Source organism: Somniosus microcephalus, chromosome 4 (genome assembly GCF_052327205.1).
Source record: "Somniosus microcephalus isolate GS21.2 chromosome 4, FLI_Smic_1.0, whole genome shotgun sequence".
Classification (NCBI taxonomy): domain Eukaryota; kingdom Metazoa; phylum Chordata; class Chondrichthyes; order Squaliformes; family Somniosidae; genus Somniosus; species Somniosus microcephalus.
Window position 1 is genome coordinate 71,742,815 of NC_140990.1, and position 27,988 is coordinate 71,770,802.

The window sequence follows — 27,988 nt, forward strand, 5'->3', positions numbered from 1 at the left end:
ACACTCCCAGGGCAGGTACAGCACGGGTTAGATACAGAGCAAAGCTCCCTCTACACTGTCCCATCAAACACACCCAGGGCAGGTACAGCATGGGTTAGATACAGAGTAAAGCTCCCTCTACACTGTCCCATCAAACACTCCCAGGGTAAGTACAGCATGGGTTAGATACAGAGTAAAGCTCCCTCTACACTGTCCCATCAAACACTCCCAGGGTAAGTACAGCATGGGTTAGATACAGAGTAAAGCTCCCTCTACACTGTCCCATCAAACACTCCCAGGGTAAGCACAGCACGGGTTAGATACAGAGTAAAGCTCCCTCTACACTGTCCCATCATACACTCCCAGGGCAGGTACAGCACGGGTTAGATACAGAGTGATATACCTATCAATTCGTCCAATAAAAAGCGACGAGTTAGGAACGTAACTAAAGGTTTTTATTGACTAAATAACAGAGCCCACCCTCGTGGGTGATCGGGTCCAACAAGGAGGAATACCAGCCAGTCGACTACCTTTATACCTGGGCAGGTAGGTGGAGCCATGGGCGGAGTCGGAGGTGGTCAGCCCAGGTATAACAGCGCGACAAGAGGCGACCTCGTATAGTGATACAACAGTGAGAACAGTGATAACAATACAACAGTGATAACTATAGAGTAACGATAGTGAACGATAAAAGTGGTTTACCACATTCACCCCTTGTTTAGATTTGAGTCCGGCGGGGTGAAGTGTACTACCAGTTCTGGTATGTCAGTCTGTCCAGAGGCCTCGTAAGCCTCTCCGATCGTCGCAGCGGCGGTGCTGCGTTATCCGGTGTTAATGCTGGTGTCTGCGTGGTCGGCGAAGGCTCGTGGGGTTCCGGCATGCCGTCTACCTGGGCTGGAATTGGGGGGGGGGGTGGGGGGGGTAAAGGTGGTGTCTCCGGAGTGCCCGAGGGTGCGAGGTCTCGTAAGGAGACAGTGTCCTCCCGCCCGTCTGGGTAAGCCACGTAGGCGTACTGGGGGTTGGCGTGCAGGAGGTTCACCCTCTCGACCAGGGGGTCCGTTTTATGGGCCCTCACGTGCTTTCGCAGCAAGACGGGCCCCGGAGAGGTCAGCCAGGTTGGTAGAGTGGTTCCCGTAGTCGACTTCCTGGGGAAAACAAACATTCGTTCATGGGGGGTGGCGTTAACGGCAGTGCAAAGTAGTGACCGGATGGAGTGCAGCGCTGTCGGGAGGACTTCCTGCCAGCGGGAGGTTGGGAGGCCCTTAGACTTTAAGGCTAAGAGGACGGCCTTCCATACCGTCGCGTTCTCTCTTTCCACCTGGCCGTTCCCTCGGGGGTTGTAGCTGGTGGTCCTACTTGCTGCAATACCTCTCGCTAGTAGGAACTGACGGAGTTCCTCGCTCATGAAGGAGGAGCCCCGGTCACTATGTATATAGTTCGGGAACCCGAACAAGGCGAAGAGGTCGTTCAGGCACTTGATGACCGTGGTACTGGTCATGTCTGGGCAGGGGAAGGCAAAAGGGAAACGGGAGTACTCATCAACGATGTTGAGGAAGTACACATTGCGGTCAGATGACGGTAGAGGCCCCTTAAAGTCGATGCTCAGGCGCTCGAAGGGGCGGGTGGCCTTGATCAGGCTTGCTCTGTCCGGCCTATAGAAGTGCGGTTTGCACTCGGCGCAGGTCTGGCAGTTCCTGGTCATGGTCCTGACCTCCTCGATGGAGTAGGTCAGGTTGCGGGCCTTAATGAAATGGTAAAGTCTGGTGACCCCGGGGTGGCAGAGGTCGTTGTGGAGGGTCTGAAGTCTATCAATATGCGCGCTGGCGCATGTAATTCGTGAAAGAGCATCAGGGGGTTCGTTCAGCTTACCTGGCCGGTACAAGATATCATAATCGTAGGTGGATAGCTCGATTCTCCACCTCAAGATCTTGTCATTCTTGATTTTGCCCCTCAGCTTGTTATTAAACATGAAAGCAACCGAACGTTGGTCGGTGAGGAGGGTAAATCGTTTGCCTGCCAGGTAATGCCTCCAGCGCCGTACCGCCTCCACAATTGCCTGGGCTTCCTTCTCGACCGACGAGTGTCGGATCTCGGGGCCCTGTAGGGTCCTTGAGAAGAAGGCCACCGGCCTCCCCTCCTGGTTAAGGGTAGCGGCTAGGGCGAAGTCGGATGCATCGCTCTCCACTTGGAAGGGGATGGACTCATCCACTGCGTGCATTGTGGCCTTGGCTATGTCTCCCTTGATGAGGGAGAAGGCCGCGCACGCTTCCTCCGTGAGGGGGAAGGATGTGGACTTCATGAGGGGTCTGGCTTTGTCCGCATAATTGGGCACCCATTGGGCATAGTAGGCGAAGAGCCCCAGGGTTCTCTTAAGTGCCTTAGGGCAGTGGGGGAGGGGTAGCTCCATGAGGGGGCGCATTCTTTCGGGGTCGGGGCCGATGAGTCCGTTCTCTACTACACAGCCAAGGATGGCAAGGCGCGAGGTGTTAAACACACATTTCTCCTTATTGTAGGTGAGGTTCAGCCGTTGGGCCGTACGGAGGAATTTCTCCAGATTCACGTCATGGTCCTGCCGGTCGCGGCCGCAGATGGTGACGTTATCTAGATAGGGGAATGTGGCCTGCAGTCCGTTCTGGTCAACCATCCGGTCCATCTCCCTTTGGAAGACCGAGACCCCGTTGGTGACACCGAAGGGGACCCTAAGGAAGTGGTATAGGCGCCCATTCGCCTCGAAGGCGGTGTACTGGCGGTCCTCGGGGTGGATAGGGAGTTGGTGGTAGGCCGACTTAAGGTCGATGGTCGAGAATACGCGGTATTGTGCAATCTGATTGACCATGTCAGATATGCGGGGAAGCGGGTATGCGTCCAGCTGGGTGTATCTGTTTATGGTCTGGCTGTAGTCGATGACCAGGCGATTTTTATCGCCGGTCTTAACGACCACGACCTGGGCACGCCAGGGGCTGTTGCTCCCCTCGATAATGCCCTCTTTCAGGAGGCGCCGCACCTCAGAGCTAATGAAGGCTCTGTCCCCAGCGCTGTACCGCCTGCTCTTGGTAGCGACGGGTTTGCAGTCGGGGGTGAGGTTAGCGAACAGGGAAGGTGGCGGCACCTTGAGGGTGGATAGGCTGCAGGTGTTACGCGGTGGGCGGTTTAACATTCGCTGGTTGTCGACTGTGAGTGGGGGGAGGGGTCCACCGTATGCTAGGGTTACACTTTGGAGGTGGGATTGGAAGTCCAGCCCTAGTAGGACGGCAGCGCAGAGCTGGGGGAGGACGAGGAGTTTAAAATTTTTATACTCCGTACCCTTAACCGACAAGGTCACAACACAGTAGCCGCTAATGTCCGTGGCGTGGGACCTCGATGCCATCGAGATTCGGTTGCGCGTTGGCAGGACAGGGAGGGAGTAGTGGCTCACCGTGTCCGGGTGGATGAAGCTCTCCGTGCTTCCGCTGTCGAACAGGCAGGTCGTGGCGTGGCCGTTTACTTTAATGTCCATCATCGACTTGGACAGGTGGTGTGGGCGGGCTTGATCCAGAGTGACGGAGGCTAGTGTGTAGGTAAGCGAGTCGTTGTCGTCTGCGGGCGAGGCGGTCGTCGGGTCCGGGGGCCCGGTGGCAGTCGGGCGTGGTGGGTAAAATGGCGTCTCCCACGAGGTAGGACAAAATGGCGGAGAAGATGGCTGCCCCCATAACTCACATGAGGCACTATTGGGGTCGGTTGCCTTGATCAAAGATGGCCGCCCCCATGACTCACGTGTGGGGATGCTGGCCTCAGTTGCCTTGAAAGAAGATGGCCGCCCCCACAGTTCGCATGAGGCACTGCTGGCCTCTGAAGATCCGCTCCTGCAGGCCTTAGAGAAGTGGCCTTTCTTCCTGCAGGTTGAGCAGGTAGAGTTCCTGGCTGGGCAGCGCGACCTCGGGTGCTTCTCCTGGCCGCAAAAGAAGCAGCCGGCGGCCCGATCGCGGGTGCCCGATGTCGGAGCCGGTACCGGGGGTGGCAGTCCCGGTCGGGTCCGGGACGCCGACGCTGAGGTAGGTCCCGGGGGCGGCGCTGCGAAGGGTATTGCGGTAGGGGTCGGGCCCGAGTCCCAGGGTCGCGAGCAGTACCTGGAAAACGCCTCCTGGTCCTGATGGGCCACCTCTAGGGAGAGAGCGAGGGCTTCAGCTTTGTCCAGGTCGACGTCTTTAGCTTCAAGCAGTCTTTGCCGTGAGTAGTCGGACCGTAGGCCTTTCACAAAGGCATCGCGGATATTATCTTCCGTATTTTCAACAGCCGTCACCGCTTTAAAGTCACAGTTCCTGCCGAGTGCTCTTAGCGCCCGTAAAAATTCAGCTACAGACTCTCCTGGCTGTTGCGGGCGGGATCTCAGGAGGTGCCTGGTGTACATGTAATTTACCGGGCTCCGGTACTGCTGTTTCAGTAGGTTGATAGCGGCCTCGTATGTAGTCGTGTCCTGGATGAGTGCGTATACTCTCGGGCTCGCTTGGGCGTTCAGAACTCTTAGTTTGGATCTCTGAGGGACGCCGGATTCTTCCAGGTAGGATTCGAAGCAGTCCAGCCAGTGTTTGAAGTTGAGGGCTGAGTTTGCTGCCTGTGGGTTTAGATCCAGGTACGGTGGTTTGAGGGCTTGCAGCCAAGCCGGCTGGTGTGGCTGGTGTAGCCCGGTGTCTGAAAGCTGCTGTGGCTGTGCTTCTGGGAGGGCTTCCGGCTGGCCAGTAGTAGACATCTTTAAAATTTAGTCAATAAAATTGATATACCTATCAATTCGTCCAATAAAAAGCGACGAGTTAGGAACGTAACTAAAGGTTTTTATTGACTAAATAACAGAGCCCACCCTCGTGGGTGATCGGGTCCAACAAGGAGGAATACCAGCCAGTCGACTACCTTTATACCTGGGCAGGTAGGTGGAGCCATGGGCGGAGTCGGAGGTGGTCAGCCCAGGTATAACAGCGCGACAAGAGGCGACCTCGTATAGTGATACAACAGTGAGAACAGTGAGAACAATACAACAGTGATAACTATAGAGTAACGATAGTGAACGATAAAAGTGGTTTACCACACAGAGTAAAGCTCCCTCTACACTGTCCCATCAAACACTCCCAGGGTAAGTACAGCACGGGTTAGATACAGAGTAAAGCTCCCTCTACACTGTCCCATCAAACACTCCCAGGGTAAGTACAGCACGGGTTAGATACAGAGTAAAGCTCCCTCTACACTGTCCCATCAAACACTCCCAGGGAAAGTACAGCACGGGTTAGATACAGAGTAAAGCTCCCTCTACAGTGTCCCAGCAAACACTCCCAGGGCAGGTACAGCACGGGTTAGATACAGAGTAAAGCTCCCTCTACACTGTCCCATCAAACACTCCCAGGGCAGGTACAGCACGGGTTAGATACAGAGTAAAGCTCTCTCTACACTGTCCCATCAAACACACCCAGGGCAGGTACAGCACGGGTTAGATACAGAGTAAAGCTCTCTCTACACTGTCCCCATCAAACACTCCCAGGGCAGGCACAGCACGGGTTAGATACAGAGTAAAGCTCCCTCTACACTGTCCCATCAAACACTGCCAGCCCATAATGAGCAGGGCTCAGGGAGGTTGGTTGCTAGGCACTGCAGTGATGTCATAAAGCAGGGCCATTCAGCCCAGCTGGTCGTCTCCTTGTCCCTTTAAAGGTGGAGAGCCGGGACACCCTGTCTCCAAACACATCCCACCTGTTCATACTGAGAATCCCCGGGGAAGGCCCAAGGCCCAGAGTGTGGAACACAACCAAGGGGGAAAGAGGAGGAGAGATGGTGCAGTGTGGGAGGTGAGGGAGGAGTCTGCTCATTCCGGGGGCAGATCAGACAAAGTGCTTTGAGTGGTGGGTCCAGCAGTGAAACTAAAACCAAACCAAAGTTAGGCCTGAGCTAGAGTACAGCGTGCAGTTCTGGTCACCACATTACAGGAAAGATGTGATTGCACTAGAGAGGGTGCAGAGGAGATTTACAAGGATGTTGCTGGGAGTAGAGAATCTTCGCTATGAGGAAAGACTGGATCGGCTGGGTCTGTTTTCCTTGGAACAGAGGAGGCTGAGGGGAGATTTATTGAGGCGTATAACATTATGAGGGACCTACATAAAGTGGATAGAAGGGACCTATTTCCTTTAGCAGAGGGGTCAAAAACCAGGGGGCACAAATTTAAAGTAATTGTTGGAAGGTTTAGTTGGGATTTGTGGGGAAATTTCTTCACCCAGAGGGTTGTGGGGGTCTGGAATTCACTGCCTGAAAGGGTGGTAGAGGCAGGAACCCTAACCACATTTAAAAAGTACTTGGATGTGCACTTGGGATGCTGTAACCTGCGGGGCTACGGACCAAGAGCTGGGAGGTGGGATTAGGCTGGAGAGCTCTTTGTTGGCCGGTGCGGACACGATGGGCCGAAATGGCCTCCTTCCGAAATGTAACTTTCTATGATTCTACGATTCTATGACCTCCAAAACCCGCGACCTCCACCACCTGGAGGGACGAGGGCAGCAGGCGCAGGGGAACACCACCACCTCCAAGCTCCCCTCCAAGTCACACAACATCCTGACTTGGAAATATATCGCCGATGCTTCAGCGTCGCTGGGTCAAAATCCTGGAACTCCCTCCCTAACAGCTCTGTGGGAGTACCTTCACCACACGGACTGCAGCGGTTCAAGAAGGCGGTTCACCACCCGCTTCTCAAGGGCAACTAGGGATGGGGAATAAATGTTGCCGATGCCCAAGTCCCATAAAGAATAAATCAATTGAAAAAAAAACATTAATCTGATGGGAGATCACGTACACACGAGCAGCCAGCGGTGTGGAGCCTCCGGAGAGTCCAGCCCCTTTCCAGCCAGTATTGACAGGAGCTGGGACACAGAAAGAGTCTCATTCAAATCACTGATATATCTGTTCACACAAACCAACTCCCACAAATACTGAGACAGATCATCAGGCCAGGCTGAGGCATTTCAGGCTGGATTATGCCTGGAATACTGACTGTATCTCTACTGATGTTAATCCAGCTCCCTCACACTGTCACTCAGTAACCCCTCCCCCAGCACCCTGTGTTACTGACTGTATCTCTACTGATGTTAATCCAGCTCCCTCACACTGTCACTCAGTAACCCCTCCCCCAGTACCCTGTGTTACTGACTGTATCTCTACTGATGTTAATCCAGCTCCCTCACCCCGTCACTCAGTAACCCCTCCCCCCGTGCCCTGTGTTACTGACTGTATCTCCACTGATGTTAATCCAGCTCCCTCACCCCGTCACTCAGTAACCCCTCCCCCCGTGCCCTGTGTTATTGACTGTATCTCTACTGATGTTAATCCAGCTCCCTCACACTGTCACTCAGTAACCCCTCCCCCAGTGCCCTCTGTTACTGACTGTATCTCTACTGATGTTAATCCAGCTCCCTCACACTATCACTCAGTAACCCCTCCCCCAGCGCCCTGTGTTACTGACTGTATCTCTACTGATGTTAATCCAGCTCCCCCAGCACCCTGTGTTACTGACTGTATCTCTACTGATGTTAATCCAGCTCCCTCACACTGTCACACAGTAACCCCTCCCCCAGCGCCGTGTTACTGACTGTATCTCTACTGATGTTAATCCAGCTCCCCCACACTGTCACTCAGTAACACCTCCCCCAGCACCCTGTGTTACTGACTGTATCTCTACTGATGTTAATCCAGCTCCCTCACACTGTCACTCAGTAACCCCTCCCACAGCACCCTGTGTTACTGACTGTATCTCTACTGATGTTAATCCAGCTCCCTCACACTATCACTCAGTAACCCCTCCCCCAGCACCGTGTTACTGACTTTCTCTACTGATGTTAATCCAGCTCCCTCACACTGTCACTCAGTAACCCCTCCCCCAGCGCCCTGTGTTACTGGCTGTATCTCTACTGATGTTAATCCAGCTCCCTCACACTATCACTCAGTAACCCCTCCCACAGCACCCTGTGTTACTGACTGTATCTCTACTGATGTTAATCCAGCTCCCTCACGCTGTCACTCAGTAACCCCTCCCCCAGCATCCTGTGTTACTGACTGTATCTCTACTGATGTTAATCCAGCTCCCTCACACTGTCACTCAGTAACCCCTCCCCTGTGCCCTGTGTTCCTGACTGTATCTCTACTGATGTTAAACCAGCTCCCTCACCCTGTCACTCAGTAACCCCTCCCCCAGCACCGTGTTACTGACTGTATCTCTACTGATGTTAATCCAGCTCCCTCACACTGTCACTCAGTAACCCCTCCCCCAGCGCCCTGTGTTACTGACTGTATCTCTGCTGATGTTAATCCAGCTCCCTCACACTGTCACTCAGTAACACCTCCCCCAGCACCCAGTGTTACTGACTGTATCTCTGCTGATGTTAATCCAGCTCCCTCACACTGTCACTCAGTAACCCCTCCCCCAGCGCCATGTTACTGACTGTATCTCTACTGATGTTAATCCAGCTCCCCCACACTGTCACTCAGTAACCCCTCCCCGAGCGCTGTGTTACTGACTGTATCTCTACTGATGTTAATCCAGCTCCCCCAGCACCCTGTGTTACTGACTGTATCTCTACTGATGTTAATCCAGCTCCCTCACACTGTCACACAGTAACCCCTCCCCCAGCGCCGTGTTACTGACTGTATCTCTACTGATGTTAATCCAGCTCCCTCACACTGTCACTCAGTAACCCCTCCCACAGCACCCTGTGTTACTGACTGTATCTCTACTGATGTTAATCCAGCTCCCTCACACTATCACTCAGTAACCCCTCCCCCAGCACCGTGTTACTGACTTTCTCTACTGATGTTAATCCAGCTCCCTCACACTGTCACTCAGTAACCCCTCCCCCAGCGCCCTGTGTTACTGGCTGTATCTCTACTGATGTTAATCCAGCTCCCTCACACTATCACTCAGTAACCCCTCCCACAGCACCCTGTGTTACTGACTGTATCTCTACTGATGTTAATCCAGCTCCCTCACACTATCACTCAGTAACCCCTCCCCCAGCACCGTGTTACTGACTTTCTCTACTGATGTTAATCCAGCTCCCTCACACTGTCACTCAGTAACCCCTCCCCCAGCGCCCTGTGTTACTGGCTGTATCTCTACTGATGTTAATCCAGCTCCCTCACACTATCACTCAGTAACCCCTCCCCCAGCGCCCTGTGTTACTGGCTGTATCTCTACTGATGTTAATCCAGCTCCCTCACACTATCACTCAGTAACCCCTCCCCCAGCGCCCTGTGTTACTGGCTGTATCTCTGCTGATGTTAATCCAGTTCCCTCACACTGTCACTCAGTAACCCCTCCCCCAGCACCCTGTGTTACTGACTGTATCTTGTAGTGTATGTGCCTTTAAGAGCCCCATGTGTACTGTAATGCCGGTAATGGCCACTCGGGCTATATAAGCCTGAGTATTGTGTTGTATCCGTTAGTTCCCCTCCAGACTTTGTTTAGTAAACACCTATCAAGCCAACTCCTGTCTTCAGTGTCTCTATCAACACACAGACATAACAGTGGCGACGAAGTGGAAACGGACTTACCTACAATTCGGCAGCACCTCAAGGACATCGACTCCTCTGGCGTCCAGAAGAATCAAGAAGTGAAAGAAGCTGTTGTTTCACCAGCTGGCCAAGCTGGTGGCAGGTACTGCGGTAATCCTTCCTGGGCGTCAGGCTGGGGCTCCGGCGGCTGGCTCTGCAGCTGGGCCAAGCAGCGAGAGCGGAGGCAGGCAGTAACAGACAGGGAGGGAGCACTCGGGAGACGGCCGCGGCTGCAAGCAGGTCAGCATTCAGACCTAGAGAGTCCGGCGGGAACGAGTCTCCAACTGTAAATAAATAAATAAAAAAGAACGGAAACCGCGGGAAACAGCGTTGTCATCGGCAGCAGCGGCGGGAAAGCGCGGGAAGCGCCATATCTTTTCTGCAGAAAAGAAAGAAAAGCGCGGGAAGCGCCATATCTTTTCTAAGATGCCTAATTCTGGCAATATTGATGCTTTTGATAACGAGATAGAGGATTGGATCACATATGTGGAAAGAGTGGAGGTATATTGCACCGCAAATGGAATAGAAGATGAAAAAAAAGCTTCAGTACTTCTAAATCTAATGGGCGCAAAGACATACAAGCTGTTACGAAACTTAATCACTCCAGCCGAACCGATGGACAAGAATTTTAAGGAGATTGTTGATACCCTACACTGCCAATTCGAGGCAGGACTGGCAGATTCTCTACGAGACAAATTCGTCTGCGGTCTCCTAAGTGTAGGAACACAAAAAAGGTTATTTTCTGAGAAAGATTTAACACTGGACAAGGCTTTCAGTGCAAGAGGAACTGCAGAGATACAGCAAAAGCCACAGGACTTCGGCACCCATGAAATGACGCGGGGTTTCGAGAGATGTTATCGCTGCGGCAGATCCACCCATGACCAGAGGGACTGCTGGTTCAAGGACAAAGCATGCAGGCAATGCGGAAAGATGGGACACATTACACGTGTATGCCGATCTGGAAACAAAAAATCCACTAACAGGAAAAAAATCAATAAGGAAAAGCACAGAAAGGTACAAATGATGACGGACAGTAGCTCCGAAGACCAGAAGAGCGATAGCGACTCCGGGAACAAGAGACTAAGCTCTCTCAAATTACATAATGTAATTGCCAAAGAAGATTACCAGACCATTTGGGTTACCCTCACAATAGCAGGGTCCCCAGTTAAAATGGAGCTAGATACAGGATCAGCTCTGACCGTCATAAATCGACGGGATTACGAGCGGCTATTTCCGCATATACCTTTAAAAGACACATCCATTATCTTGAAAACATATACGGGGCAGAAAGTATACCCCAAAGGAAAAATAAGGGTGCCTGTTGTATACAACGGCAAGGAAATACAGAAGTTGTATTTATACGTTCTACAAGATGGTGGTCCACCGCTGTTGGGACGTGAATGGATCAGGAAAATACGTTTAGACTGGCACTCCATTCAGGCACTGACGGTGACCAGTAAGGAAAAAAATGATGATGACGTCATACCTGAACAATTAAAAGACATCTTGGCCAACGCCAAGGAAGTGTTTCAAGAGAAACTAGGAACCTTGAAAGGCATCACCGCCTCAATAAAAGTGGAAGATGCAGCAATTCCCAAGTTTTTTAAGGCAAGACCGGTGCCATACGCAATTCGTCCAGCAGTCGAGGCAGAGCTGGAGAATTTGGAAAAGGCAGGCGTATTATCTAAAATAGATTGGAGCGAGTGGGCAACACCCATCGTCCCAGTCATGAAGAAAGCATTGAAGAATGATAAATCTGAAGAACAGAGAAAAATTCGCATCTGTGGAGACTTCAAGGTGACTGTAAACCTGGCCCTTCACACGGTACAGTATCCTCTTCCGAGGATAGAAGATATTTTCGCCTCACTATCCGGAGGGAAACGTTTCACCAAAATTGACTTGGCACAGGCATATCTACAGATGGAGGTTGAAGAGGCCTCTAAAAAATATCTCACGATAAATACACACAAAGGTCTGTACCAGTACAATCGACTGGTTTTCGGAGTAGCATCCGCTCCAGCTATCTGGCAAGGAGTTATGGAGCAAGTCCTCCAAGGGATTCCGGGGACTCAAAGCTACCTAGACGACATCCTTGTAACAGGAGAAAACGACAACGAGCACCTTGCCAATTTGGAGCAGGTGCTCACTAGGCTGAGAGAACGGGGCCCACGAGCAAATCGCCCCAAGTGCGAATTTTTCCAAAATCAAATATCATATTGTGGCCACATAATTAATAAGGAAGGGTTGCATAAGTCACCTGAAAAAATTGAAGCGGTCATAAAAGCCCCAGCACCTGAAAATGTTTCACAATTAAGGTCGTTCCTGGGATTAATAAATTACTATCATAAATTTTTACCGAACTTATCAACTCTTCTACACCCTCTTAATGAACTGCTGCAAACAGGAGTAATTTGGAAATGGAGCGAAGACTGTAAACGTGCCTTCCATAAATGCAAAGACTTAATCACGTCCAAAGAAGTTTTGGCTCATTACAACCCATCACTGCCAATCAGACTGGCGTGCGATGCATCCCCTTACGGCATAGGAGCAGTATTATCGCATAAATTCCCTGATGGCTCGGAACGGCCGATAGCTTTCGCGTCACACTCATTGAACTCAGCTGAGCGTAACTATGCCCAAATCGACAGGAAGCACTCAGCCTGGTATGGGGAGTGAAGAAATTCAACCATTACCTACACAGACAAAAATTTACCTTGTTGACTGACCATCAACCCCTCATCTCCATATTCAACCCTAAAAAGGGTGTTCCCATTATGACAGCGCAACGGCTACAGAGGTGGTCCCTTTTTCTAGGGGCACACCAATACAACATAGAATACAAAGGATCAAAACATCATGGGAATGCTGACAGTTTATCACGCCTACCGTTGCCAATGGTAGAAGAGGCACCTACAGTAGACCCAGTGGAGATGTTCCACTCAACCATAGTGGAATGTCTACCAGTAACAAATTCTGCCATTGAAAAGGAAACGAGAAATGACCCGACTGTCTCACGAGTCTACGACTTAACGGTGAAGGGATGGCCAGCACATGGCGAACCACTGTTGCCAGCATTCTCGCAAAGAAGAGAACAGTTGTCAGTGTGCCGAGGAACCTTGATGTGTGGATCCAGAGTGGTGATTCCACCCAAACTCCAGGATAAAGTGCTAAAGGAGCTTCACGAGGGGCATCTGGGTGGAGTGAAAATGAAGAACCTAGCCAGAGCGTTTATATGGTGGCCAGGTATTGATGGAGACATCGAAGACATGACCAAGAGCTGCCTAGGATGCCAGAAGGTCCAAAACGCTCCACCCCAAGCCCCTCTACATCCATGGGAGTGGCCCTCATCTCCCTGGCAAAGGGTACACATCGACTTTGCTGGTCCATTTATGGACTCAATGTTCTTAATCGCGGTTGATGCACACTCCAAGTGGCTGGAGGTAATCAAGATGTCCTCCACCACCACGGAAAAAACCATCACAGTATTAAGGACCATATTTGCCAGGAATGGGCTGCCGGAACAGATCTGTTCTGATAATGGACCGCAATTTGTGTCCGAAGAATTCAGGAAGTTCTTAAAAAACAATGGGGTTAAGCACTACACGTCCGCCCCATACCATCCCGCCACCAATGGATTGGCTGAAAGGTTTGTCCAGACCTTCAAGAAGGCCATAAAGGCCATGGGTAATGAAGACATAAAACTTCAGCACAAGGTGGATAACTTCTTGTTCGCATACAGGAATGCAACACATATGGTTACAAACCAAACTCCCGCCATGATGTTCTTCAATAGAAGCCTAAGATGCCGGCTGGATTTGATCAAGCCCAACATCAGAAGGGACGTGGAGAACCGGCAATTTCAAGGCATGAATGAAAGGCCAACTAGAACCTTCCAGATAGGTCAACAAGTTTTGGCCCGGGACTACCGTACCGAGAAATGGCAGCCTGGAACTATCTGCACACGACTAGGACCGCTGATGTATACCGTGGACATCGGAGAAAGCATAATAAGGCGCCATGCTGACCAAATCATAGAGTCATCCGAAAAGGGACAACCTACACCACAACTCTATACGCCTAACGATGAAGTAGAGATACCTATATCTACCTCCGATCCGGTGATACTGGAACCCGATGAACCCGACACTGGCATTCAAGCCGAATCAGCCTTGCCAAAAGAACCTACTACACCACCGAGGCGTTATCCGGACCGAGTCAGGAAGCCTCCAGAGAGACTGACATAATTAATTAACTGCAGCAATGTATAGATTATTTTTCTTGTAACATGTAATTAATAATTACTTCAAATATTATGTACTGGTTAGCTAAAAGGGGAGGAATTGTAGTGTATGTGCCTTTAAGAGCCCCCTGTGTACTGTAATGCTGGTAATGGCCACTCGGGCTATATAAGCCTGAGTATTGTGTTGTATCCGTTAGTTCCCCTCCAGACTTTGTTTAGTAAACACCTATCAAGCCAACTCCTGTCTTCAGTGTCTCTATCAACACACAGACACAACATATCTCTACTGATCTTAATCCAGCTCCCTCACCCTGTCACTCAGTAACCCCTCCCCCAGCACCCTGTGTTACTGACTGTATCTCTACTGATGTTAATCCAGCTCCCTCACACTGTCACTCAGTAGCCCCTCCCCCAGCACCCTGTGTTACTGACTGTATCTGTACAGATGTTAATCCAGCTCCCTCACACTGTCCCTCAGTAACCCCTCCCCCAGCACCCTGTGTTACTGTCTGTATCTGTACTGATGTTAATCCAGCTCCCTCAAACTGTCACTCAGTAACCCCTCCCCCCAGCACCCTGTGTTACTGTCTGTATTTCTATTGATGTTAATCCAGCTCCCTCACCCTGTCACTCAGTAACCCCTCCCCCTGCACCGTGTTACTGTCTATATCTCTATTGATGTTAATCCAGCTCCCTCACACTGTCACTCAGTAACCCCTCCCCCAGCACCCTGTGTTACTGACTGTATCTCTACTGATGTTAATCCAGCTCCCTCACACTGTCACTCAGTAACCCCTCCCCCCAGCACCCTGTGTTACTGACTGTATCTCTACTGATGTTAATCCAGCTCCCTCACACTATCACTCAGTAACCTCTCCCCCAGGGCCCTGTTTTACTGACTGTATCTCTACTGATGTTAATCCAGCTCCCTCACACTGTCACTCAGTAACCCCCCCCCCCCCCCGCCCAAGCACCCTGTGTTACTGACTGTATCTCTACTGATGTTAATCCAGCTCCCTCACACTGTCACTCAGTAACCCCTCCCCCAGCACCCTGTGTTACTGACTGTATCTGTACTGATAACGTTTCACAACGAGGGTTGGACAATAAATGACGACCTTGCCAGCGAGAATGAATAACAAAACAAAGTTTGGTTGTTTGAAGAATGCGGCCTGGAATTCACCGCCGAATCGGAGGCTGAATTCTGGCTGTGAAACGTAATCAGGAAATATTTTGCTCATAGAATCATCGAGGACAGAAGGCGGCCATTCGGCCTATCGTGCCTGTGCCGGCTCTTTGGTCGAGCTCTCCAATTAGTCCCACTCCCCTGCTCTCTCCTTTTCAAGTATTTCTCCAATTCCCTTTTGAATGTTACTATTGAATCTGCTCCCACCACCTTCCAGATCAGAATCATTCTGTGCATTAAAACATTGTCATCTCCCCCCTCATTCTTTCAACAATTATCTGAAATCTGTGCACTTTTGTTACCGGCCCTCCTGGCAGTGTCACCATTCCCCTAAATCTCCTCTGCACCCTCTCCAAGGCCTTGATATCCTTTCGAAAGCCTGGTGCCCAGAATTGGACACAATACTCCAGCTGAGGCCTAACCAGTGATTCATTAATGTTTAGCATAACTTCCTTGCTTTCTGTGCCTCTGTTTATAAAGCCCAGGATCCCGAATGCTTTTTATAACAGCCTTATAATCATGTCCTGCCGCCTTCAAAGGCAAAGTGCTTTGAGTGGTGGGTCAAGCAGTGAAACTGAACCCAAACCAAAGGGAACAAATAAAGATCCAATCCAAGGGAACAAGCAACCGGACAATGGAAAGAAACCACAACCGGCCCAAAAGTGGGATAATCTCCCCAAGAGGTCGGTCTGGACAGTTAGAAACTCCTCCTGGTGACTGTGTGCCTGCAGGACTCGGCTTCACTCCAGTGTTTAAAGGCACAGAGCGCTGGCCTCACACCCAGGGGGCAATGTGTGGGAATTCCAGGGGCAGCGAGGACATCCCGGAAATACCCCGGAGCAGTGAAATCCCACTGGGCCCCAGGACAAGCTCATCGGAAAACCCAGGGCAAGGGCAAACGCAGCGTGCCCACTTTGAACCCGGTTTGCTGCTCCCTCTGTGCCCAGCACTGCCTGCTCCCCGGGTGCACGGCAGTGGAATTTCAGCCTCAGTGTTACAAGTTTCATCGGTTACAGGCTGGAGAGAGGAATAATTCAAACTGACCCAGAGCTGTGTCATTGGTTCAGTCTGTATATCACTGACGGGCCCTTTTAAATTTGAGTGGTCAGGTATTCAAATTCCCGGTAACTCTAATCCCAGATATAAAGGAGGGGAGAGCTGTGTTTAAATCAAAGAGTCTCTTTGGAGATTCTCTGAGTGAAGGACCTGGTCAGCTTGAAACACTGAAAGAGAAAAATCAGTTAGAAATTTCCAATTTGTATTTTTTGACCAATATTGACTGCCACAGGGATGGGGAATTCTAAAATAAGGCCGGAACTGGTCAGGATTTGAAAGGTATTTAGAAAAGAGTAATGGGATTCTTACATTTGGGATCTTTCTTGATCTTGTCCACTCGAGGAGTGTGATAACAGTCTTTCTCCTGTAAATATAGAGCTGGATTATTGGGCCGTGATGTGTTTCCTTGTTGATCTTCTGTTAAATACACTTCCTGAGTGGACAAATAAAGCCGATTTATTTGACATTTATCCAGAATAATAAACTCCAGCCCAGTTATAGGGTTATTAACATCAGCAGAAACAAACCCCAACTGTCAGAATGAACATGGTTCAGTCCTGGATGTGATTAACAGCAGCAATAACAGCAGAATCCAAACCCTGCAATCACATATGAACTCGCTGGTGTGTCAGCAGGTTGGATGACTGAGTGAATCCCTTCCCACACTCAGAGCAGGTGAACGGCCTCTCCCCAGTGTGAATTCGCTGGTGTGTCTTCAGGTTGGATGAACGGGCAAATGTCTTCGTACAGTGAGAGCACCTGAACGGCCTCTCGTCAGTGTGAACTCGCTGGTGTGTCAATAGATGGAAGGACTGAGAGAATCCCATCCCACAGATAGAGCAGGTAAATGGCTTCTCCCCAGTGTGAACTCGCTGGTGTGTGAGCAGGTTAGAAGACTGAGTGAATCCTTTCCCACAAATATAGCAGGTGAACGGTCTCTCCCCGGTGTGAACTCGCTGGTGTGTGAGCAGGTTAGAAGACTGAGTGAATCCTTTCCCACAAATATAGCAGGTGAACGGTCGCTCCCCGGTGTGAACTCGCTGGTGTTTCAGCAGGTGGGAAGACTGAGAGAATCCCTTCCCACACACAGAGCAGGTGAACGGTCTCTCACCAGTGTGAATTTGCTGGTGTTTCAACAGGTTGGATGATTCTTTGAAAGTCTTCAGGCAGTGAGAGCAACTGAACGGCCTCTCCCCGGTGTGTCTGCGTCGATGAACTTCCAGCTGGGAAGGGTAATTGAATCCCTTCCCACAGTCCCCACATTTACACGGTTTCTCCGTGGTGCGGTTGTCCTTGTGTCTCTCCAGGTTGGACGATCCACATACACACACACACACATGTATGGTTTCTCTCTGCTGTAAACTGTGCGATGTTTTTTCAGGCTGTGTAACTGGTTAAAGCTCTTTCCACAGTCTGTGCACTGGAACACTCTCACTCAGGTATGTGTGTGTCTCACTGCTTTCCAAATCACACTGATGTTTGAAATCTTTTCCCACAGACAGAGCAGACACTCATTCCTCCTCCCACATTCAAAGGCCGGTGATATTCAGGTCCTGATGAATGGAGTGACTCTGTCAGATCTTGATGTGATGTTTGGTTTGAGCTTCCAGTCTGTAAATCCTCACCTTCTAATAACCTATAAAAGGAGTTTACAAAAGTCATCACTTTAAGTACAGGATAGAAATTCAGAATTCTAGTTTCTATGAAACATTCTTTCCTCTCTTGTTCCCCAAAGCTGTAAATCCCTGTCCCACACACTCTCCCTCCTCCCTGTGCTGAAATATAAACCCATCGCACCATCTCCAATATTTCTTTCCTCCACTCCCAGTTTTCCCCCTCCCTCTACTCTGGTTGGGTTCAGTTCCACACCCGTTCTGTGCAGAGTGAGAATAAAATCAATGAGCTGCTGATTTTCTCTGCTGGTCACTGGGCCTTTTTGGATGGACCAATCGGGTGAGACTGGGTTGCCCCAGGGTCACCAAACAAGAATCAGCCCAACAAGGCTCCCTTTCAGGGGCCACTAATGTGGGAGAAACATGTGGACCAATCAAACTGACAGAGACCCTGAAGCTCCACCCACTCTTTGTTCCTGCCCAAAGTACCGCGCATGCGCCGCGAGACCCGCCCTGTCCAAGATGGCGGCCAGTGACCCGGATCACCCGGGCGGTCACTGACCGGGCCTGTAACCGGGGAAACACGGAGCCTGTGGGCTCTTATTTGGGCCTCAGGCCTATACCAGGTGTTTATAAAGTTTTTAAACCCACCCACGGGTTCAATCTATCCCCTCCGGCTACAATCTTCTCCCGGCCGCTGACCCGCTTGTTCCGCTCAATCCATCGCTGACTCTCGGACTGCGCATGCGCAGTGTACATGTGCCCCCGCGCCGGCGCACTGGGCTGCAGTCGTCATTGATAGGGCGCGGTGGATTCTGGGTGAATGCCCTGCCATTGAAATCCCCAATTGGTGGATAAACATTCATTTTTTCTCATCCGATTGAGATGGGCCTTTTTTGACTACCGGTAGGGGCGACACTAAGTAGTCCCACTGTCACCAGACGGGAACAAAAACTGTTTAGGCAAGAGCCCTAGTGCACCACAAATATGAAAAATGTAAGAAGTCACACAACACCAGGTTATAGTCCAACAGCTTTATTTGAAATCACAAGCTTTTGGAGCGCTGCTCCACTTCACCTGACGAAGGAGCAGCGCTCCAAAAGCTTGTGATTTCAAATAAAGCTGTTGGACTATAACAATAGCAAAATACTGCAGATGTTGGAAATCCGAAATAACAACAGAAAATGCTGGAAAAACTCAGCAGGTCAGGCAACATCCGTGGAGAGAAATTTGAGTTGACGTTTCGGGTTGGACCCTTCTTCAAAACTGGAAAGAAAAGAAACTAGATCGAAGGCAGGGCTGCGATCGGACAAAAGAATAAAAGAAACAAAAGAAGTAAAAGAGATTAGAAGCTAGACGAGATGGTAATAGGCTGGGATTAGGTGTAAAGTGTGCTGGCAGGGCAAAAGATAGCTGCCAGGTGTGAGAGAGAAACAAAAGGAAAGGGGGGGGGGAAAGGAGTGGAACAATTACAAGAGAAAATGAAATGGGGGCCGAGCTTATGATCTGAAATTGTTGAACTCGACATTGAGTCCGGAAGGCTGCAGACTGCCTAATCGGAAGATGAGGTGCTGTTCCTCGAGTTTACGTTGAGCTTCCGTGGAACAATACAAGAGGCCAAGGACGGTGAGGTCCGAGTGGGAATGGAGCGGTGAATTAAAATGACAGGCGACCGGAAGCTCGGGGTCACCCTTACGGACTGAACGGAGGTGTTCCGCAAAGCGGTCACCCAATCTGCGTTTGGTCTCCCCAATGTAGAGGAGACCACATCGTGAGCAGCGAATACAGTGTACTAGATTGCGAGAAGTACAAGTAAATCGCTGTTTCACCTGGAAGGGGTGTTTGGGGCCCTGGACAGTGGGAAGGGGGGAGGTATAGGGGCAGGTGTTACATCTCCTCCGCTTGCACGGGAAGGTGCCAGGTGAAGAGGAAGGGCTGTTTGGGGTGATAGAGGAGTGGACTAGGGTGTCTCGGAGGGAGCGGTCCCTGCGGAATGCTGAAAGGGGAGGGGAGGGGAAGATACGTTTGGTGGTGGGATCACTTTGGAGGTAGCGGAAATGGCGGAGGATGATCCGTTGAATGTGGAGGCTGGTGGGGTGAAAGGTGAGGACAAGGGGAACCCTATCGTGGTTCCGGGAGGGAGGGGCAGGGGTGAGGGCAGAAGTGCGGGAGATAGAACTGACACGGTCGAGGGCAGTGTCAACCACAGTATTCGCTGCTCACGATGCGGTCTCCTCTACATTGGGGAGACCAAACGCAGATTGGGTGACCGCTTTGCGGAACACCTCCGTTCAGTCCGTAAGGGTGACCCCGAGCTTCCGGTCGCCTGTCATTTTAATTCACCGCTCCATTCCCACTCGGACCTCACCGTCCTTGGCCTCTTGTATTGTTCCACGGAAGCTCAATGTAAACTCGAGGAACAGCACCTCATCTTCCGATTAGGCAGTCTGCAGCCTTCCGGACTCAATATCGAGTTCAACAATTTCAGATCATAAGCTCGGCCCCCATTTCATTTTCTCTTGTAATTGTTCCAGTCCTTTCCCCCCCCCCTTTCCTTTTGTTTCTCTCTCACACCTGGCAGCTATCTTTTGCCCTGCCAGTACACTTTACACCTAATCCCAGCCTATTACCATCTCGTCTAGCTTCTAATCTCTTTTACTTCTTTTGTTTCTTTTATTCTTTTGTCCGATCGCAGCCCTGCCTTCGATCTAGTTTCTTTTCTTTCCAGTTTTGAAGAAGGGTCCAACCCGAAACATCAACTCAAATTTCTCTCCACGGATGTTGCCTGACCTGCTGAGTTTTTCCAGCATTTTCTGTTGTTATTTCTGTTGGACTATAACCTGGTGTTGTGTGACTTCTTACATTTGTCCACCCCAGTCCAACACCGGCATCTTCACACCATGACAAATATGAAACAAACAGTAATAACAGCGACACACACAAATACGATGGAAAGATGGCTACAAACTTCCCTTAACTCCAATCCTCTGATTTCTATCTTGTAGCTATCTTTCAATCCATTCTGCTGCCTGGCCCTTCACTTCACACCTTACTCATCTTCTACATCTTACATATTGTTATGGATGGATAGCAAGCTGGTTACAAAACAGGAAACAGAGAGTAGGGGTCAGGAGTAGCTGCTCAGACTGGCAAAAGGTGAAAAGTGGTGTTCCACAGGGATTGGTGCTGGGACCATTGTTGTTCACATTTACATAAATGATTTGGACTCGGGAATCGGAAGAACAATTTCAAAATTTGTCGATGACACCAAATTGGGATGTGTAGATAATACTGAGGAAGACTGTGAGAAAATGCAAGAAGACGTGAATAAATTTGCAGAATGGACGTGTTATTAACAAATGAATTTCAATGTAGATAAGTGTGAGGTAGTGCATTTTGGTAGGAAGAATAAGGAGGCCACACACTACTTGGAAATTATTTGGAATCAATGGGGTAGAGCAGGAAAGGACTGTAGGGGTACAGATACACAAATCACTGTAAGTAGGGATGCAGATTAAGGCCATAAAAGAAGCAATCCAAGCACCGGGGTTCATTTCCAGAGGGATAGAATTGAAAAGCAGAAAAGTTATGTTAAACTTGTATAGAACCTTGCTTGGACTACACTTGGAGTACTGTGAACAGTTCTGGTCTCCATATTATAAAAAGGATATAGAGGCACTGGAAAAAGTGCAAAAAGTATTTGCAAGGATGATCCTAGAACTGAGAGGATATATTTATCAGGAAAGGCTGAACAGGCTGCGGCTCTTTTCTCTAGAATAAAGAGAAGGCCAATGGGTGACCTGATCGAGGTCTTTAAAGTTATGAAAAGGTTATATCGGGTGGACCTGAAGAAAATGTTTCCACTGCAGGAGTCCAAAACTAGAAGTCATAATTATAAGATAGTCACTAATAAATCCAATAAGGAATTCAGGGGAAACTTCTTTACCCAAAGAGGTAAGAATGTGGAACGTGCAACCAAAAGGAGTAGTTGAGGTGAATAGCACAGATGCAAGGAATAGAAGGTTATGCTAATAGGTTTAGATGAAGAGGGTGGGAGGAGACTCGTGTGGAGCATACACCACCAGAGACCAGTTGGGCCGAATGGCCTGTTCCTGTGCTGTAGACTCTCTGTAGACTCTGTAACTCTGTGTAACTATGTCTTCAGACTCCTAACATAGCTGGAAAAGCTTTTGCTATTCTTACCACAATTCTGCACCATTTTCTTTTCCAAAGACCTCTGAGCTTCTCTAATGGCTGCTTTTATCTCCCTCAATTGTGGGTGATATTTGTTCCTATTCTTCTGTAAACTGAAGTCGTCTTGTTACAAACTGGGTTCAAATTTCGGCAAGTCAGGCATCATTCACCCCGAGACCTACGCAGGCAGGTAAGAGCCCAGACGGTTCCTTAGTAAGGATTCCTCTGGTTCCTCGCCATATATTTGTCAGGGTACCAAAACCCAGCTTTCTTAAAGTCCACTCCAGGAGGCCCCACTCCCTGAGCCTACAACCTTCAGCAGGGTCAGTGGTGGAGTTCCACAGCGGGAGTGATCCCAGAGTAACTGTTGGGATCGCTCCCCCGTGGATGTTATGGGTACGTCAATAAAACAGGGAATTCCTGGAAACACACTGCAGGTCCTTCTTTATCTGGAGATCAAATGTCTGTTGTATAATTGTACTAGCAGTTAACAGGCTCCTGTGAACTCTTCCATCTGCTATTTTAATGCAGACTTTAACCAATTTATTTTAAATGTGTTTATTTTAAATGAGTTAATGCCTGCCTTAAAATGGTAGACTCAGGACTGTCCCACAAACACATTAAATCTTCGTGGAATAATTACCAGTCATTTTTAGACTGGAAACTTAAACCTGTTTCACTTTCAGTCAGGAACAGATCGCAGTTTTACACCAATCTCTGATTTGACAGCACGTTTCCAGCATTCTCCATTGTTCTTCCTGACTCTAAACACAGTTGTAAAGGAGCCTTCTGTTCCGTGCCTAGGAGCTCTGAACCATGGAAGAGAGCGGCTGGGACATATTTCTTACAGGCCTCAAGATTAACCCACACGGCGACTTTGCTGTCAGTGAAGAGAGACGAGAAAGACCAAAGTGCCGTTTGCCCCTCTCAGTGTGGCCCTGAAGGACTGTGTCCAGGCTGAAGTTCTGTTCCCCCCGTACGATCCTCCCCCAGATTGTCCTTTCTGAGCTCCAGCCAGGTGATACTAAACACTCAGGTGGGAAAGAAAAAAATCTACAACAATGTGTTTAAAACAAAGCTGATTTATTTGACAGGTATCCAGAATATTGAACACCAGCCCAGTTATAGGGTTATTAACATCAGCAGAAACAAATCCCAACTGTCAGAATGAGCATGGTTCACTCCTGGATGTGATTAACAGCAGCAATAACAGCATAATCCAAACCCAGCAGTCACGTGTGAACTCGCTGGTGTGTCAGAAGGTGGGATGACTGAGTGAATCCCTTCCCACACACGGAGCAGGTGAACGGCCTCTCCCCAGTGTGAACTCGCTGGTGTCTCAGCAGGTGAAATGAATGAGTGAATCCCTTCCCACACACGGAGCAGGTGAACGGCCTCTCCCCAGTGTGAGTACGTTGGTGTTTCAACAGGTTGGATGAATCAGTGAATCCCTTCCCACACACGGAGCAGGTGAACGGCCTCTCCCAAGAATGAACTTGCTGGTGTCTCAGCAGATCCTTTGCGCTTTTAAATCTGTTCTCACAGTCAGAACATGTAAAAGGTCTCTTAACTGTGTGAACAAGTTGGTGTGCCAGCAGGTGGGATGACTGAGTGAATCTCTTCTCACACACAGGGCAGGTGAATGGCCTCTCCCCAGTGTGAATTCGCTGGTGTGTCAGCAGGTAGGATAACTGAGTAAATCCCTTCCCACACTCAGAGCAGGTGAACGGTCTCTCCCCAGTGTGACTATACTGGTGTGTCAGCAGATCATTTCTGCTTTTAAAGCTCTTCTCGCAGTCAGAACATTGAAAAGGTCTGTTATCGGTGTGAACAAGTTGGTGAGTAGTGAGGTGGGATGAACAAGTGAATCCCTTCCCACACACAGAGCAGGTGAAAGGTCTCTCCCCAGTGTGAGTTCAGATGATCGCCTGAACCCAGTCCCGCAGTGAGAACACCTGAACGGTCTCTCCCCAGTGTGAACACGTTGATGGCATGTCAGTTCCCCAGAACTTTTATAGCACTTCCCACAGTCCGGGCATTTAAAAGGTCTCTCGTCAGTGTGAACTCGCCCATGCTTCAGCAGATTGGCTGAATTAATAAATCCTTTCCCACACTCGGAGCAGGTGAACGGCCTCTCCCCAGTGTGAACTTGCTGGTGTCTCAGCAGATCCTTTTTGCTTTTAAATCTCTTCTCACAGTCAGAACATGTAAAAAGCCTCATATCAGTGTGGTGTGTCAGTAGATGGGATGACTGCGTGAATCCCTTTTCACACACACAGCAGGTGAACGGTTTCTCCCCTGTGTGAACTCGCTGGTGTCTCAGTAGATGGGATGACTGAATGAATCTCTTCTCACACACAGAACAGGTGGACGCCCTCTCCCCAGTGTGAACTCGCTGGTGTGTCAGCAGGTTGGATGAATCAGTGAATCCCTTCCCACACTCGGAGCAGGTAAACGGCCTCTCCCCGGTGTGAACTCGCTGGTGTGTCAGCAGGTGAGATGATCTCCTGAACCTCTTCCCGCAGAGAGAGCAGCTGAACGGTGTGTAACCGGTGTGAATGTGCTGGTGCTCCATCAGTGCCTCAGGACATTTAAAACACTTTTCGCAGTCGGAGCATTTGAACTCTCTCTCATCAGTGTGAACTTGCTGGTGTCTCAGCAGGGCAGATGACTGAGTGAATCTCTTCTCACACACAGGACAGGTGAACAGCCTCTCCCCGGTGTGACTGCGCCTATGAATTTCCAGAACAAACAGGTAATTGAATGGTGCTTTTTGCTTCCACATTCAGAGGCCGATGATATTCAGGTTGTAGGAGTCTACGTACTCCTAGCAAAAAATACTGAACTCGGAGAGGTTCAACAGAAAAGGTTTAATTGTTGAGGCTGCATGCTGAACACAAAATGGAGTCAGAGACTACACAAAGTACAACTGTCTTTCATCAGTGCACAGCTTCGACTGCCCCTTCCCCCGCTCTGGGCTTAACTATGTTGCAGATCGAGTTTCTTAAAGGTGTGATCCTTCTTAAAGGCATGATGCCTGATTTATAGTCTACGGACTGGAAAGCGGATTGTGTCTGTTCTGTGTTCGGTACGCCACACAGCTGTAAGAATTCGCAATAACTTACAGTTCTGAAGATTCTTTTTTTTGATTAAAGGATCCCTGAGCGATGTGCTTTTAAATTTCCAGGGATAAAATGGCAGTCACCACATGGCCGAGACAAAGAGGCTTGGAATGCAGCTTTCTGTGTCTGGAAGTAAGGTTCAATGAAGACAAAGGACAATACTTTGTTTACAAAGCAACTGAATGCTATTAGCATTTGTTTGTATATCGAGTGGATACAAAGGAAACTGCAGAAGAGACTTTTGCACCTTGAATGGGAATCGTTCAAGATTTGAATGGATTTTAAATCACCCAGCGCTAGACAATAGAGCAGCTGTATCTCCCTTTTGTTATTGGACCCTTTTGGGTGGGGAATTTTGCACACAGCCCTTGCAAGGCAGAACGGCAGGGGGGCTCACCAGGTATAAAGATAGATGCTGAAGCCAGCTCGCTCTCTTGACTTCCTGGGACCATAGGTGAGCTCTCTCTCTCACTTCGCTGGACCACATGTGAGCAGAGTTTCTGACTCCTCAACAAGGCAACCTAGCAGGAGTTTGGGGGGTGGTGATTTAAGGGAATTGCTAAGATTGTTTAAATAACATTGTAGCCATTGTATCCCTCGTTTTCGCCGTCTGCAACCCCCCTTGCTGTATAGTTTTACAATTTTACTGTGTTCGTGTGGGATAGTTTGATATTTTGATTATAGTTTCTTTTAGTTAATAAAACTTGATTTTTTTCTCTCATCCAAACTACGTGTCTGTTTTAATATCAATAATTATAAGCCCTGCAGTCAGAACTGGAAGGTGGCGTAGCGATTCGAAACCGCTGTTTTAAAATTGGTTTTATTTTAAAATTGGTCTGAGTGCAGGCAAAGGCTGCAAGACCAGGAAAATTACTTTAAACCAGTTTAAAGAAGCCCGGAATCCTTACACAGCTCCCCCCAGAATCCCCTAGTAGGGAGTGTACGAACCGGCGTGGCGGCTTGATGGCACGGCCGGAACGGCTCTTGGCGGTTGGTGTCGGGAGCGGGGCGGTCGGACACGTCGGGCTCTTAGGCGGTCTGCCCCGCGGTGGGGGTTGGTCCAATTGAACGGGTTCGTCGGGCTCTAGGTGCGCCAGCTTGAGCCGGTCGACCGACACCTTGTCAGTTCTGCCGCCCACTTCGAGGAGGAAGAACTTGTTCCCCGTCTGCAGTACCTTGCAGGGTCCGTCGTATGGGGGCCGTAGAGGTCCTCGGTGGGCGTCATGGCGCACGAAAACAAATTTGGCCATGTGCAGGCTAGGTGGTACGCGGGTTGCTGGTTCGCCGTGCCGGCCGGTGGGTACCGGAGCGAACTGTTGTGCTCGGTTGGCGAAAGCGCGGCGTTGCTGGTCAGCCGACCAGGGGGTCGTGGCGGTGGGCAGGAACTCTCCGGGTACGCGCAGCGGCTGGCCGTACACGAGTTCCATCGCTGAGGCTTGCAGGTCTTCCTTGACCGCGGAGCGTAGGCCGAGTAGCACCCACGGGAGGCGGTCGATCCAAGCCTCGTCCTCGAGGCTGGCGCGGAGGGACGCCTTCATGGACCTGTGGAAACGCTCGCAGTCCGCTGGCTTGGGGGTGGTAAGCCGTGGTGCGGTGAACGGCCACCCCGAGGTTTCGGGCGATGGCGGCCCACAGATCAGAGGTGAACTGCGGGCCTTTATCCGACGTCATGTCGGAGGGGACGCCGAACCGAGCGACCCAGGTACCGATGAACGCCCTCGCGATGTCGGCGGTGGTGGTGGACGTCAGTGGAATGGCCTCGGGCCAGCGGGTGGTACGGTCCACGATTGTCAGCAGGTGCGTGTGACCTTGTGATGGCGGCAGAGGGCCGACGAGGTCGATGTGGACGTGGTCGAACCTTCTTTCTGGCACGGTGAACTCCTCGAGTGGGGCTTTGACGTGCTGGTGGATTTTGGCACGCTGGCAAGCTATGCAGGATCTGGCCCAGACGCGCACATCTTTGCGCAGGCCACGCCAGACAAATCGGTTGGCCACCAGTGTAATGGACGCGCGGGTGCCGGGGTGTGAGAGGCCGTGGACGATGTCGAACACCCGTTTTCGCCAGGACGCCGAGGCGGGGTTGCGCCAAGGAGGTGTCGCATTTGACTGTGACGGCGGACGGGCCGCAGGTGACGTCGGTCAGTCGCAGCCCTGGGAGGGTAGTGGGCGCGGAGAGCAGATCGGGGTCGGTGCGTTGCTCCGCTGCCAGTTGAGCATAGTCCACTGCCAGGTGGGCGCCGTGGACGGCGGGGCAGGATAGGCAGTCGGCCACCACGTTGTCTCGACCGGAGACGTGCCGGATGTCCGTGGTGAATTCGGACACCGCGGCGAGCTGGCGTTGTTGCCTGGCTGACCACGGGTCCGCAGATTTCGCCATCGCGAATGTCAGGTGTTTGTGGTCGACAAACGCGGTGAAGGGGCGGCCCTCCAGAAGAAATCTAAAATGGCGGACTGCCAGGTACAGTGCAAGGAGCTCGCGGTCAAAGGCGCTGTATTTGGCCTCCGGGGGGCGCAGTTGGCAGCTGAAAAAGGCCAGCGGTTGCCAGGCCCCGTCGACCCACTGTTCGTACACGGCGCCGACCGCGTGGTCGGAGGCGTCCGTGGTGAGGGCCACCCTGGCGTTGGGCTGTGGGTGAGCGAGCATGGTGGCGTCGGCAAGCGCCTTTTTGGTCGAGTCGAAAGCGGTCAACATGTCCGCCGACCACTCGATCACCATTCTGTCTTTCTTACCCCGGAGGGCTTCATATAGGGGCCGCATGAGGGAGGCCGCTCCGGGAATGAAGCGGTTGTAAAAGTTGATCATCCCCAAGAACTCCTGGAGGCCTTTGATGGTGGTAGGCCGGGGGAACTGATGGACGGCTTGCACCTTGGCGGGCAGGGGAATGGCTCCGTCCTGCGTGATGTGGTGGCCGAGGAATTCGATCCTGCTGAGGCCGAATTGGCACTTGGCTGGGCCGATGATGAGCCCGTGCTCACTGAGCCGCTGGAACAGGGTGCGGAGGTGCTCGATGTGTTCCTGCTTGGAGGAACTAGCTACCAGGAT

At 50.6% G+C, this 27,988-nt stretch overlaps 2 protein-coding genes across 2 annotated transcripts in view; both read right to left on the reverse strand.

The window, feature by feature from the left end:
• The window catches only part of LOC147119187 (uncharacterized), a 38,855-nt gene extending 22,443 nt beyond the window's left edge, over positions 1-16,412 (reverse strand). The window contains exons 1-2 of the mRNA XM_085984045.1: positions 16,326-16,412; positions 3,676-6,851 (exon numbers count right to left, since the gene is read on the reverse strand). Coding sequence (XP_085840171.1) covers positions 3,676-4,705 — 1,030 coding nt within the window. The 5' untranslated portion in view covers positions 4,706-6,851; positions 16,326-16,412. The remainder of the gene's footprint in view (positions 1-3,675; positions 6,852-16,325) is intronic.
• LOC147119188 (uncharacterized) lies at positions 14,769-26,586 on the reverse strand. Its single transcript, XM_085984901.1, is given in 4 exon segments — positions 14,769-16,657; positions 16,660-17,140; positions 23,068-23,608; positions 23,758-26,586. Coding segments are annotated over 4 exon segments (1,947 nt in total). The 5' UTR covers positions 24,609-26,586; the 3' UTR covers positions 14,769-16,583.
• Positions 26,587-27,988: the final 1,402 nt, after the last annotated feature.